This window comes from Giraffa tippelskirchi, chromosome 10, assembly GCF_054371585.1.
Source record: "Giraffa tippelskirchi isolate mGirTip1 chromosome 10, T2T-mGirTip1v1.2.pri, whole genome shotgun sequence".
In the NCBI taxonomy this organism is placed as follows: Eukaryota; Metazoa; Chordata; class Mammalia; order Artiodactyla; family Giraffidae; genus Giraffa; species Giraffa tippelskirchi.
In genome coordinates, this window is record NC_137284.1 from 85,408,713 (window position 1) to 85,422,763 (window position 14,051).

General features: G+C 32.6%; 1 protein-coding gene across 3 annotated transcripts in view; it reads left to right on the forward strand.

Moving 5' to 3' along the window:
- The window catches only part of HGF (hepatocyte growth factor), an 84,216-nt gene that overhangs the window by 46,820 nt on the left and 23,345 nt on the right, over positions 1-14,051 (forward strand). For all 3 annotated transcript variants that reach the window (XM_081535616.1, XM_081535617.1, XM_081535618.1), the window contains 2 exons: positions 783-957; positions 4,217-4,344. In XM_081535616.1, the coding sequence (XP_081391742.1) occupies positions 783-957; positions 4,217-4,344 (303 nt within the window). The remainder of the gene's footprint in view (positions 1-782; positions 958-4,216; positions 4,345-14,051) is intronic.

The window sequence follows — 14,051 nt, forward strand, 5'->3', positions numbered from 1 at the left end:
TGCAAGGAACTCAATGAAATAAAGCATTTAGCCACATAAGGTAATAATTATTTGCAAGAAAGAAAGAAATTCAAAATGAAGCTAAAGAGCCACTTTAAAAGCATTTACACCATTAAATATGCTACATTTTTATACACATCCCTAGCCTCTGAAGACATGTCTAATTCTGACCTCTCCTTTGGAGAAATGATACATCAAATTCCAGAATAGATGAATCAAAGACAATTATTCACTTTTTAAACTATCCTAGAGGGTGTCAACATGAGTTTTATCCAGAGGCATCTTGAATAACCATTTAGGTTAAAGGTAACTGGTGAGTTTACATGGAAACATAAACATTTTCATGCACGTTTTGAGAAGGTATATGAATTTAAGTTGCTCCAGAATGCTTTGAGTTATATTTTGTACAAGTGAGTGTATTTTAAGACAAAGAGCTCAAGTTTTGTAAGTTTAATTTTGTACTTTAAATATTTTCTTACTGAGATTTTCAGGATCTTTATCAGGTATGGTAAGCGCTGAAATTGGACAAAGAAAAAGCCAAGAAATAAATCTGCTAGAGGCAAGTAATATTTTTAAAATGTCAGCAAGTTGAGTCCACCATGTTAATTCCTCCTTTTGGTTGAATGAGATAGTAATAATGATAAACTGAATTTTTTATTTCATTCAATTATTGTAAAAACTTATGTGACAGAAAATCCTACAAATAAAATGCAAGTGAACTCTAAGAGGTAGATGACAAATTAAATTATTTTATTTAAATTTATATTTCTTTTTACCAATAGCCCACAGTACTATGAATGACACAGATGTCCCTATGCAAACAACGGAATGCATTCAAGGTCAAGGAGAAGGTTACCGGGGCACCATCAATACCATTTGGAATGGAATTCCCTGTCAGCGTTGGGATTCTCAGGATCCTCACCAGCATGACATAACTCCTGAAAATTTCAAGTGCAAGTGAGTAAATTAGGGAAATATTACAAATTTCAGTAGGCAGAATGGTTGATTTTTACTAATTTCTATGTTAGTGATCCTTAAACTTTAGTGTGCCTGGGGAAAATTTAGCAATTAAAAGGCAGATACATCCACCCAGAATTTTTGATTCTTCAGGTCAGAAACTTGGACCTCAAATAATATATTTTAGCAACCACTCTTGCTGATTCTGAATCAGATGGTTGATGTACCATCCACGCTTTGGGAAACACATCTTTAGGTAATGATAACCAGGAAACTTTCAAACTAGTGCTTCCTTAAATTTTCATATTAACTTTAGGGGAGATTACAAGGCATACTTTGATTTAAGTCAACATTGTAAACTGATGAGTTTTCAGCCTTGAAAAAAAAATTATAGTTTTATATGAAATTTTTTTATTGTTTCAAAATTTTATTTAACAAGTAGGGAAATAAAACAATTGTATAAATGAATCAAGCTGAAGAAACTGCCTTTGAATATCAGCTATATACTTGCTATGTTCTTCTCTATAGCTGCTTTTCTTCACCATTTGAATTTTGTTGGACAGCCACAATGCCATGTGTTTTTAAATTGTCCACCTTCTTATTAGGAACATAAAATGATTGCTTTTAAAATTTATAACACACATGTCATTCATAGTGGCTTTGCTGAAACAGCACCTATAAATAACATATATTGGCTTTATGCAACTGACTTTTAATAAGAGGGCTTAACATTTCAAGATGGAGAACTATGAACATTAGTTGGCCCATTCACTGGAGAGGGGGTATAGTTTATGGTTTTTTATATTATTTAAATTTTTTTCACCAATTCAGAGTTCTTTGCTTAGATACTAAATATTCACCTGCTGTATTTTAAAAATTATTTTATAATAAATATATTGCTGCCACTCTGTTTATTTCCCTCATTTTCTTCACAGCAATTCACTCTATTTTTGACCCATGTGTTTCACACCTCAGAAATAAACATAAAAGTAGAGAGAACAAAGAAAATGAGAAAAGAATAGTTAAGGGAGACAAAGAAGACAGTATCAGTGCCATGCACACTTCTGGTTAACTTCTAATGGCTGGTAATATTCAAGATTGTGTATGTGAACCAAATTAACCTCATCTGTAAGAAAAATAAAATCATTATAGAAATTGAATCCACACATTTCACAATAAAAAATGATCAAAAGTTTAGTTGCTATATATTATTGGAATTTAAGCTATTCTTATTTTGGGGGAAGGGCTTCCCTTGTAGCTCAGTGGATAAAGACTCTGCCTGCAATGCAGGAGACCCAGGTTCAATCCCTGGGTTGGTAGCATCCCCTGAAGAAGGAAATGGCAACCCACTCCATTATTCCTGCCTGGAGAATCATGGGCTACAGCCCATGGGGTTGCAAGAGTCGAGCATGACTTAGTGACTAAACCACCACAACCACCAAGCTATTCTTTCTTAATTGGTTATTTGGTCAAGATAAACATAAATATGAAAAACCAAAAAGTGAGTTGTGTTATAAAGCACATAAAATCTGATGCTCATTTTGCTTAGAGTACTGATGCATTTACTGTTTGTGGGCTAGCAGAGAATGGAGTACTGGTCAGGTGTCTCTGGTTGTACTAAACACAGTTTGCCCCAGGACTGACACTTCCTACAAATGACGATTTTTAAAGCACTGTAACTGAAAAATACTGCCTGTGATGATGTACATGAATCATACAATCATTAATTTGTTTTAATAATTGTAACTGATTCTTTCTTCAAGTGAGGTGAAAAAACTTAGAAAAAATATTTGAGCAAACCTTGACTTTCTGGTTTAATCTAGATTAATGAGGTACTTCTAGATATAGATTATAAAAGGGGAACTTGAAGTTTTTTGATAGCCTTAGATATATGTTTAATTATCTTGCCTTAAATTACAGCTCAAAATTAACTAAGCAATTATTCATTTAAAATTGCAAATTTCTGTACACTTTATATAAAATTCAGTACACATATATTGTACTGACATAACCTTTTTAAATGTGAGTATAAACTCGTTAGAAGAAAAGATTTTCTTCATCTTTCCAGTTAATAATTTTATGATTTTATGAGAAGAGTAAAGGTTTAAATGTGGGTTATAAATAAGAACATTTGCTATAGAATGGTCAAACCTATTGGCACTCACTGTTCTCACAACCTTAAATAACATAGTTTATGTCAGGACCTATTGTGGCTAGATAAACTATTACTTGTTGATTTTATAACCAAGCTCAAGCTGTTTTAAAAAATGGTTTTCAGTTTCTAATGATCAACTGATTAGTATTAAATGTGTAGTATTTTTAATTGGGCCTAAGTGAAATAATGTACCTTCCTATAGAATGAATGTTAATTTTGTTAAATTATTAGAGAGATCTATGGAAAGAAGGTACACACTTTCTTCAAATTAGAGAGCACTACCAGGGGAACAAATCATGAACTCCTCATTTTATTTAATGTGAACTTTGTATTAAGGTAAAATCCTTTTACATACAGATAATATTAATTTAGACTTTTTCCTTATCACAAGCTCCAAATGTCTAACTATATCATTGATAAAATAAAGGAAGTACATGTGTTATGTTGACAACTTTTTCTATAGGTAGGTTTTCTATATTGTAATTAAGCCTTAATTTTACAGAAATATAAAATTTCAGGCAGTATCTCTAAATCAAGAAGGAACTACTTTGTAATTAAAAGAAATCTATGTGGTGAATTAAATAAATCAAAGAAATACAGAATTTAAAGAATAAATATGTTTTTCGTGGCAAATGTTTGAATAGGTAGAACTTCATTTTTAAACAAGAGTAATTAAAGACTGGTAATTATAATAGTCTTTCTTCTGCAAAGAGAATGTTGTTTCTACATTATCTATGATCAATGAAAATACAGTGAGTAACAGACCAGTTTTTAAAAATTGTAACAGTTGAGAGTCCAAGTCTTGAAAATGAGTGAGAATAATGAACTGGTACTATTTCTCTCTTTCATGAAGCAGTAGTATTTGTGTGAAACTCCAGGTCTGTGGAAGTAAAAGAATTCTGACATCTGACAGCATTTATTTCAGTAATGTGGGCAGTGTCAGCTGTGTATACTGAATTCTAAATTGTTAAAACTATCCCAAATCTGAAATGTAGAGCTCTATTTATAGAATGCATACATTCTGGGATTCTAGAAATGTAATAACACTGACTTCACCAATGTAAGAAACCCTGGCATTTACATTAACATGCTTATTCTCAATAGGGACCTAAGAGAAAATTATTGCCGAAACCCAGATGGGGCTGAGTCACCGTGGTGTTTTACCACTGATCCAAACATCCGAGTTGGCTACTGCTCCCAAATTCCAAAATGTGACGTGTCAAGTGGACAAGGTAATAGCTGACATTTTGCAGTGTGGGCATGATTAAACTCAGTGGAAATGCCTAAAGGGAGTATACATTTTATAGGAGATGAGCTATTTCTTATCACATGTTAGGAAACAAAATCACAAAGTCCAAAGTTGGATTTCTTTTTTATATTAATTTTCTCAATATCCATTTATTTATGTGACTGTATACTAGTGCCAGGGACAGTTTTAGGCACTGTGGCTATACCAGTAAACAAAATTCTCTGGCCCCAGGGAATTAATGTCCAGCAAACAAAAAACAAGCAAAATTAAAATGGAGGTGGGGCTAGTAAGCTAATTTGTGTAAGTGCTAGAGAGATAAATGTCCCAGAGTTGGAGAGAGGAGGATGTTGCTATTTTACATTTTAATGGTCTGAGAATATCTTACATTATTAAGGTAACACTTAAGGAAGACCTGAAAGAGTGGGAGAGCAGCATGTACCATGTGCACATATTTTTAAAGAGCATTCTGGGTAGAGGAAATTGCAGATGAAAATGAGATGAGATGGGAAAGTGCTTGAAAAGTAAAAAGAAAGAAACAGCACATCATTGTGGCTGGTACAGAATGAGCAAGGTAGAGAGTAGCAGGAGATGAGGTTAGAGAGCAGCTGAGCTAAAACTGCATAGGTCTTGTAAAAACTGGAAGGATTTACACTTCTATTCTGAAAGAGAAGAGACTGCTGTAGGATTCTGAGAAGGGAAATTAAATGATCCGTTTGATTTCAGTTCTAACTGGATGACTCTGGCTGCATTATGAAAAATAGCCAGAGCTCCTGACAAGGGCCAAAACAACGGTATCAGCTGAATGGTTGTTTCAGTAATCTAGGCAAGAAAGGAGAGTGATGTGGACAGGGGTGTTAGCAGTCGAGATGATATGCAACAGTGGGCTTTGAGATAAATCACCATTGTACTTGGAAACACAGACACCATTGCAAATAATTGTTTCAGGGAGCAGTGGTTAAGAAAAGTCACATTGAAGTAGGTTTAAAAAAATCATTTGTTAAACAATAATAATAATGTTGACCTCTGGGCATTTATTGGTATAGAATGAATTGGGAGTTATGATTTTAAAATAATTATATTCTTTCACATAAATTTACTTTTGATGGTCATGGCCATGGTCAGTTCTAAATCATTCTAAAAAGTCCAAACCAAATTTAAAGCTTTGTTTCGTGGATTTATTGCCCTATACATACTTCTTCCATCCCCTGACTTTCCCTTAGTGCCATTTTGCGTGAACAACTCCGAAAACAGTAGTAGAGGGAAGAAGGGATGAGTCCCTTTTCAATCAATTTCACTCTTCCTGGGTAGACTTTAAAGGTCAGTTGGAAACAAAGTTGAAAACAATGATTAAAGAAGGTTTGGTACCAGCTGGATCTATTTTGTCCCTGCTTTATTCATTTAAACAATTACTGATAATTTCTGAATAATAGAAGCTAATGAGAATGATTGTTTTATAAGCTTCTGGTATGTATTAAGATGCTTTTATGTACAGATATATCACTTATCAAAGGATCAGGTAATAGAATATAGATTTTTGGTTTTGAAAACAAAGTTGATGTTATTGCTTATATAATAAACCTACACATTAATAGATGAAGAAATTAGTTTTGTGGAATTCAAGTAACTTGCCTAAATTCTCAAACCAACACAACTAGGATTTACATGAATTCTCCTTAAAATGACCTTTCCATTACCCCCATGCTTTCTCCTTTTCATTAATATTTTAACAATATATTATAATCTTTTTATTTAACAATATATTATACCTGATACATTCAGCAATGTGCAGGGTCCTGTGGGACAATTTGTATTGAGACACCGTTAGCCAACAGAGTTGTGAAATTTTATCAGACAGTTATATCATTGTATAATACTGCCAAGCTAATAGTATGCATTGTTACATATATGATATGTATGCATGGAGAGACACATACATACACATACCTATCCAACCCCCCCCACACACACATGAAAGGATGGTGCTGTTCAGTTCAGTTCAGTCGCTCAGTCGTCTCCGACTCTCTGCGACCCCATGAATTGCAGCACGCCAGGCCTCTCTGTCCATCACCAACTCCTGGAGTCTACGCAAACCCATGTTCATCGAGTCGGTGATGCCATCCAACCATCTCATCCTCTGTCGTCCCCTTCTCCTCCCGCCCCCAATCCTACCCAGCATTAGGGTCTTTTCCAATGAGTCAACCCTTCGCATGAGGTGGCCAAAGTATTGGAGCTTCAGCTTCAACATCAGACCTTCCAATGAACACCCAGGATTGATCTCTTTTAGGATGGATTGATTGGATCTCCTTGCAGTCCAAGAAACTCTCAAGAGTCTTCTCCAACACCACAGTTCAAAAGCATCAATTCTGCGGCGCTCAGCTTTCTTCACCGTCCAACTTTCACATCCATACATGACCACTGGAAAAACCATAGCCTTGACTAGACGGACTTTTGTTGGCAAAGTAATGTCTCTGCTTTTAAACATGCTATCTAGGTTGGCCATAACCTTCCTTCCAAGGAGTAAGCGTCTTTTAATTTCATGGCTGCAGTCACCATCAGCAGTGATTCTGGAGCCCAAAAAAGTAAAGTCTGACACTGTTTCCACTGTTTCCCCATCTATTTCCCATGGAGTGATGGGACCAGATGCCATGATCTTAGTTTTCTGAACGTTGAGCTTTAAGCCAACTTTTTCACTCTCCTCCTTCACCTTCATCAAGAGGCTCTTTAGTTCTTCTTCACTTTCTTCCATAAGGGTGGTGTCATCCACATATCTGAGGTTATTGATATTTCTCCCGGCAATCTTGATTCCAGCTTGTGTTTCTTCCAGCCCAGAGTTTCTCATGATGTACTCTGCATAGAAGTTAAATAAGCAGGGTGACAATATACAGCCTTGACGTACTCCTTTTCCTATTTGGAACCAGTCTGTTGTTCCATGGTGCTGTTATCCCTCTGTATATAACAGGAAACATAAATTTTACATACAGGTTGATGAGTTAAAAACTTTTGCTCAAATCTTGCAGCATCTGAATTAGCATATATAAAAAAGCTCTTCCATTTGGATATTAAATAATTCTGTTAAAAAAAAATTAGAATTGAAGAATTTCTTTAAAAATACTGATGAAACACTTTATTAGATTGTATAAGGTACATTTAAGGTAGGAGACAAACAATTCACAGCTTCAAATATTTATATCAATAATATACAATAAAGACAGGGGAATGAAATTTCCCACTCAAAGAAGTGTAAAAAAAGTAAACCAAAAGCAACAGAAGAAGGGAAACAACTAGGACAAAAGCAGACATTATAAAAGTAAAGAAAAAATAGTAGAACTAATGAATAAGGCTAAATGATGATTCTTTGAAAAACTTAATAAAGTGGACAACCATTAGCCAACTGACTCGAGATGATCAATATATAAAAATAATAATTATGAAGGCAAAGATAACCAATGAAACTGGAAAATTAGAAAACATGAGATTATTTTATACAACCTCATATGAAAACTGAAAATGAAAATAAAATGGATAATACACTAAAAAAATTCAAGTTAGTTGAATTGACCCTGATAGAGAAAGAAAATTTAGACTCATTCTTATAGAAGAAACATGGAAATTTATAATAAATTGTTCCGCCACAAACCACATCATGCCCTGATGAATTCACAGATCAAGTGACCGCTATGCTTCATAAATTGCCCTGTAGCTTAACAAATGTAATAAAATTTTCGAATTATTTCTGGATGAAATTATAATATTGAATCCTAAATATGATAAAGGTATCAGAGAAGAAAACTATAGATCCATATCATTTGTAAATATTAACGTAAAATCTTAAATGAAATTTGAATGAACAGTTTAATACAGAAATTAAGAAAATAATACATAATGATTGAATATAGTCTGAGTACAAAAATGGTTCAGTTTTAGAAACCCATTAATATAATTCACCTTAGTTGTAAGAAAGGCAACCATATAACAAATCTCAACAGATTCTGAAATTACTGTGACAAAATTCATTCATTCTTCATAAAAATACTCAAGAATATTCGGAATACATACAAACTTACACATCCATATATCTGTATCTATATCTATGTGTATGTTTGTGTGTGTATATATATATATATGTATATATATATGTATATATATATTTAGCATCCTCAGTCATGTCCAACTCTTTGCGACTCTATGGACTATAGCTTGCCAGGCTCCTCTGTCCATTGGATTTCCAAGGCAAGAATACTGGAGTTAGTTGCTATTTCTTGCTCCAGGATATCTTCTCAAACCAGGTATGGAATCCATATCTCCTGCATTGGCAGGTGGATTCTTTACTACTGAGACTCCAGGGAAGCCCACTATCTCCCTTACTAAATAATATTATAAATATTTTAACATTATATTTTCTTTGACATTGCAATGTTGACATTTTACACAATTAGATAAGAAGGCATATTTACTGATTGAGTAAAAAGGCAAAAGATCTTTGTACAAATGATATACAGTAATATTCTTGGAAATCTGAATTTAAATAATAAAAAAATCACTAAGGTAGCATGATATATAATTAATATACAAATCTTAATAGCATTCACATATGGGTTTGAAGATATAATTAAAGAGAAAACTACATCTGTAATAGGAAACAAAACTGATGAAAACTTAGGAGTAAAGTTAGGAAAGATGTGCAAATCTATGTAATTAAATTTCAAATTACTACTGAAAGCCCCAAATTGTACTTTAACATGTAGAAAAAAAATCACTTGTTCTTGATGTAAGATCTCAACATCAGAAATACATCAGTTTCACCTAAGCTAATTTGTAAATTTAATGTGATAGTAATAAATAGATCAATATCTTTTTTGATACCAAACAAATGCATTCTAAATTTTTCCGAGAAGAATAAACATGTAACTATAGTAAGGGAAATGTGAAAAAGAAGTGATTACAGGTAAAAAAAACTTACCAGATACTAAAATATTTTTAAAGAGTTTATAATTTAAAAAATGTAGTTCTACCACAAGAATAAATTGACAATTAGAACAGAACACAGGATCTAAAAATAGACTCCTTACTGAGATTATATTTAAAATGTGGCACTATATGTCACTGGGTAAAAATGAAATTTAAAAAATAATAGTGGATCAATAAAGTTCTATTTGGGAAAATAATAAAATTAATCCATGCTTTGCACCATACCTGAAAATAAACTTCAAATGGATAAGAGATACGAGCATAAAAATGGAAACCATATAGATATTAGGAGTATATTTGGAAAAATACCTTTATGACCTAGATGTAGCAATGTGGTTTTTAATTAACACTCAAATTCTAAAGGCAATAAAAGAAAAAAAATAAGCTACAAAAGGTGTCATGACAAAAACATAATCAAACCTATATATTTAAATTCAAAAGACAAATGAAAAGTTTGGAAACAAGTTTTAAAATGTATATCACAGATAAAGAGAAATATTTTTAATATATAAAAGCTATGAAAGTGAAAAATATAGGACCAAAAAATTAAATAATGGACAAAGCATATGAACATAAAGATTTCTTTAGAGAACATGAAAATTATGCTTAAAGTCACATGTAACAAGAAAAAATTAAAATATAAGTAGAGATTTTTCATAATATGGGACTTCTATTTTTCACATATAAATTCACAAAAATTCAAAATCTTGACAACACTATCTTTTGGCAAAGCTGTATGGGGATATGAACTCTCACACTTTGTTCTTGGGAATGGAAAATGGTAAAAGTCATATGGAAAGGACTATTACAATAATTAAATTACATATGCATCCATCTTTTCACCCAGTAATACACTATCTGAATATATAGTTCCAATAATATATGCACAAGTTTTTGATTTCAGCATTTTCTGTGTTAGCAAAACAACACAAATCTACTCTGGCAAAATCACACAATGGAATACTGTAGATTTGCAACAAGAATGATGAAGTTTTTTTTAATTAATATGAAGTGATTTTCAAGTATATTATTAATAAAAAAAAAGGCACTAAAATATATTTTTGGTATTCTATTAATAATAAACAAAGGTATTTACTCCTAGTAATAAGAAAATGGGATATAATAATACATATATAGAACATATACATATACTTTATATATTCACATTACATATGTATATATGTACGTATGTTTGGTATGTATCTTTGCCAAAAAAGGAAAAACAAAGAAACAGAAGCACCATAAACAAGAAACTAATGAAATTGGTTACTTCTAATAGTGGGTAGTAGTGAGTAGAAATATGACACAGAAGCAAGAGGGAAAATGAGAACAGTCTGAATACATACTCTCATATACCAATATTAATGTTTTAATAGTGTTTTAAATGTTCAAAAAGTAATCTCAAGAAAGATGGGGGAAAAAGCACAGAAATATGCCTATCAGTGTATCAAAGAGTACTACAGAATTTGGAAAATAAATTTCAAAGTGATTTTTAAACACATTTTTTTGCCTATATATAGCCTCACTGACATACATTTAAAAGTAGATAACTGTAAATGTGTTTTGAACTTTAAAGTATAAATTTGTTGTTAGGATGTAGCAGATTTAACATTATTTTGTGTGCATTGGAGAATTCAGAAAATGAAAAAACACATTCACGTACCTACAATCAGTGTTCTTACTATGGGAGAAAGGAAATACACAACTGAAATAAAGAAGAGGAAGAACTCCTGTACTAGACTGGAGTTAGAAGTGATCAGTTACTCATGAACACACACACACACACACACACACACACACACACACACACACACACACACACACACACACACACACACACACAGCTTGGCTCTATCAAATGTAAGGGACTAGAAAAAATGGTACCAAATAGCAATGAGCACACCTGTTTCTTGTCTTCTTACTTTTCATCACTAACAATGGCTCTCTGGTGAAATTGAAGAATCCATGCCTAGGGCAAGAAAAACACAAAGTAAGGCTGGAGTATCTTCTGCCAGCAAGCTAGCAAGTGCTCAGAAATTCACATCTCCCTCTCAAAAATTTATAACCTAGATCTAATGAAGAAAATATCAGACAAACCCAACTGATGGACATTTTATAACATGCCAATTCTCATTAAAACTGTTAGGATCATCAAAAAAGAAAGTCTGAAAAAACTGTTGCATCTAGAAGAGCCTAAAAAACATCACAGTTAAATGCCATGTGGTATCATCCTAGAACACAAAAAGTACTCTAGGTAAAAACTGTGAATAAATTGGAACAAAATAGTCTTCAGTTAGTAATAATGTTGAATACTGGTGATAAATCCATTGTACTAATATAAGATAGTAGGGGAAACTATGTGGTGTATTAGAACTTTGTACAAACTTACACTTTTTTTTTGTAAATTAAAAGCTATTCTAGAATAGAAAGTTTACCAAGAAAAAAAAGCCTAGCTTATAGCTCATCCTCTTTCTCTAATACAGAAAACATAGGTGTAAAATGAAAAATGTATTACAGAGCAGTACCATATATTGCATTGCACAACTGTTTTCTTCAGTGAGAGCTTATTTAAATAATTTACTATTTAACAGCCAAAGGTTTAAGATTTCATAATAGAGAAAAAAATAGCATTGACAGAGGAAAGTATTTTAACTGATACGTTCTACATATGTACAAGAATTGGATTTTACAAAATTATGCTTTCTGAAAACAATTTTATTGTGTATCGTAATGATTGCTATATTATTTGTATCAAATCCTGTCTCATTTGAATTTGTATATTTAAGTTCAAATCATGAATACGAAAACACAGCTATTGAATATACTTACTGTATTTTTTTTTACTAAATTAATTCCTGGAGAATTTATCATTTATTTAAAATTTTTATTAAGCTTTCTACCTATTATTTAGGGGCTTCCCTGGTAGCTCAGCTAGAAAAGATTCTGCCTGCCATGCAGGAGACTCTGGTTCAATTCCTGGGTCAGGAAGATCCCCTGGAGAAAGGATAAGCTACCCACTTCAGTGTTCTTGGGCTTCCCTGGTGGCTCAGATGGTAAAGAATCTGCCTGCAATAAGGGAGACCTGGGTTGGATCCCTGGGTTGGGAAGGTCCCCTGGAGGAGGTCATGACAACCCACTTCAGTATTCTTGCCTGGAGAATCCACATGGACAGAGGATCCTAGTGGGCTACAGTCCACGGGGTCACAAAACGGTCAGACATGACTGAATGACTAAGCACAGAACACCTATTATTTATTCTAATCACATAGCATATTTAAAACCAATGGTAATATTCTTCAGCTTACCAAATTTAAAAGAAAATAATCTTAATATTGATGTACATTTCTAGGTAACATTTTATAGTCAAAACTATCATATTTATTCACATAAAAATCAGAATTTTTAGTTACTTTTAAAATACACAAGATTATTTAAAAATATGTAGTGCTTTTTTCAAATGTAGAACTTGCTACATATATATTAGAAAGAACTTAACTTCTTTTTATTAATTTTAAAATTAAGAATATGGCCACTCTTATCAATGTTTAACAGAATGCAAATTGCTCAGTTGAAAGAAAGTGAAAAAAATCACATGGGACATGATAAAAGGCACAGGAACCATTTTAACATGGCTTCCACTGGCTAAATTTGTAACAACTTGAGCATTAAAATGAACAACAGGAATAGATTATATATCATGTTGAATAAAAAGAGAATCTATGAGTCCATCTTTACATTACTACTTCTACTAGTAGTTCTGCCACTACCATTGCTAGTACTACACTAGGAGTATTTAGTAATACTTAAATGAAGGGAGTTGGGGAAAAAGGAAAAACTCTATATTAGAGAAGAATACCAAGAAAGAAAGAAATATAAGAAAGAAAAATAATATTTTAAAACCAACATAGTAAGAACTGATTCATGCAATATTAATCAAAGTGTTCCTAAGCCATTTAAAAAAAATGTGTTTGGGAATAGAATGTTGTCAGTCTCAAAACTTTTATTTGCTTGTTTTTGTTATTGATGAAGAGAAATTTTTCTTTTATATCACTTAACCAAGTTATCAAACTCATTACCAATAATTGAAAAAACTGACATCATGTGTCACATGAAATAATGCTGTAAAAGCAACCAAATATCACCTTATACAATATTTCTGTATTTAACTTGATTTCATTCATGAGGATAATCAGACAAAATTAAATTAAAGAGCATTTGCAAGACAGCTGGCTTGGATGACCCAGAATGTCAACCTCATGTAAAACAAAAATCACAAGTTAACAAATGTGATTGGTACATGAGTACTCATTATATCTCTTGTGACTATTCTGTGGAGTATTAAACAGGCAATGCAAAAGAATGTTCAAACTACTGTACGATTGCACTCATTTCACACGCTAGAAAGGTAATGCTCAAAATCCTTCAAGCTAGACTTCAACAGTACGTGAACCAAGAAATTCCAGATGTAGGATCTGGGTTTAGAAAAGTCAGAGGAACTAGAGATCAGATTGCAAATATATGTTGGATCACAGAGAAAGTAATGGAATTCCAAAAAAAAAAAAAAAAAATATGCTTCATTGACTATACTAGAGCCTTTGACCATGTGGATCACAACAAATGCGAAAAATCCTCAAAGAGATGGGAATACCAGACCACCTTTCCTGCCTCCAGAGAAACCTGTAAGCAGGTCAAGAAGCAACAGTTAGAACTGGACATAGAACA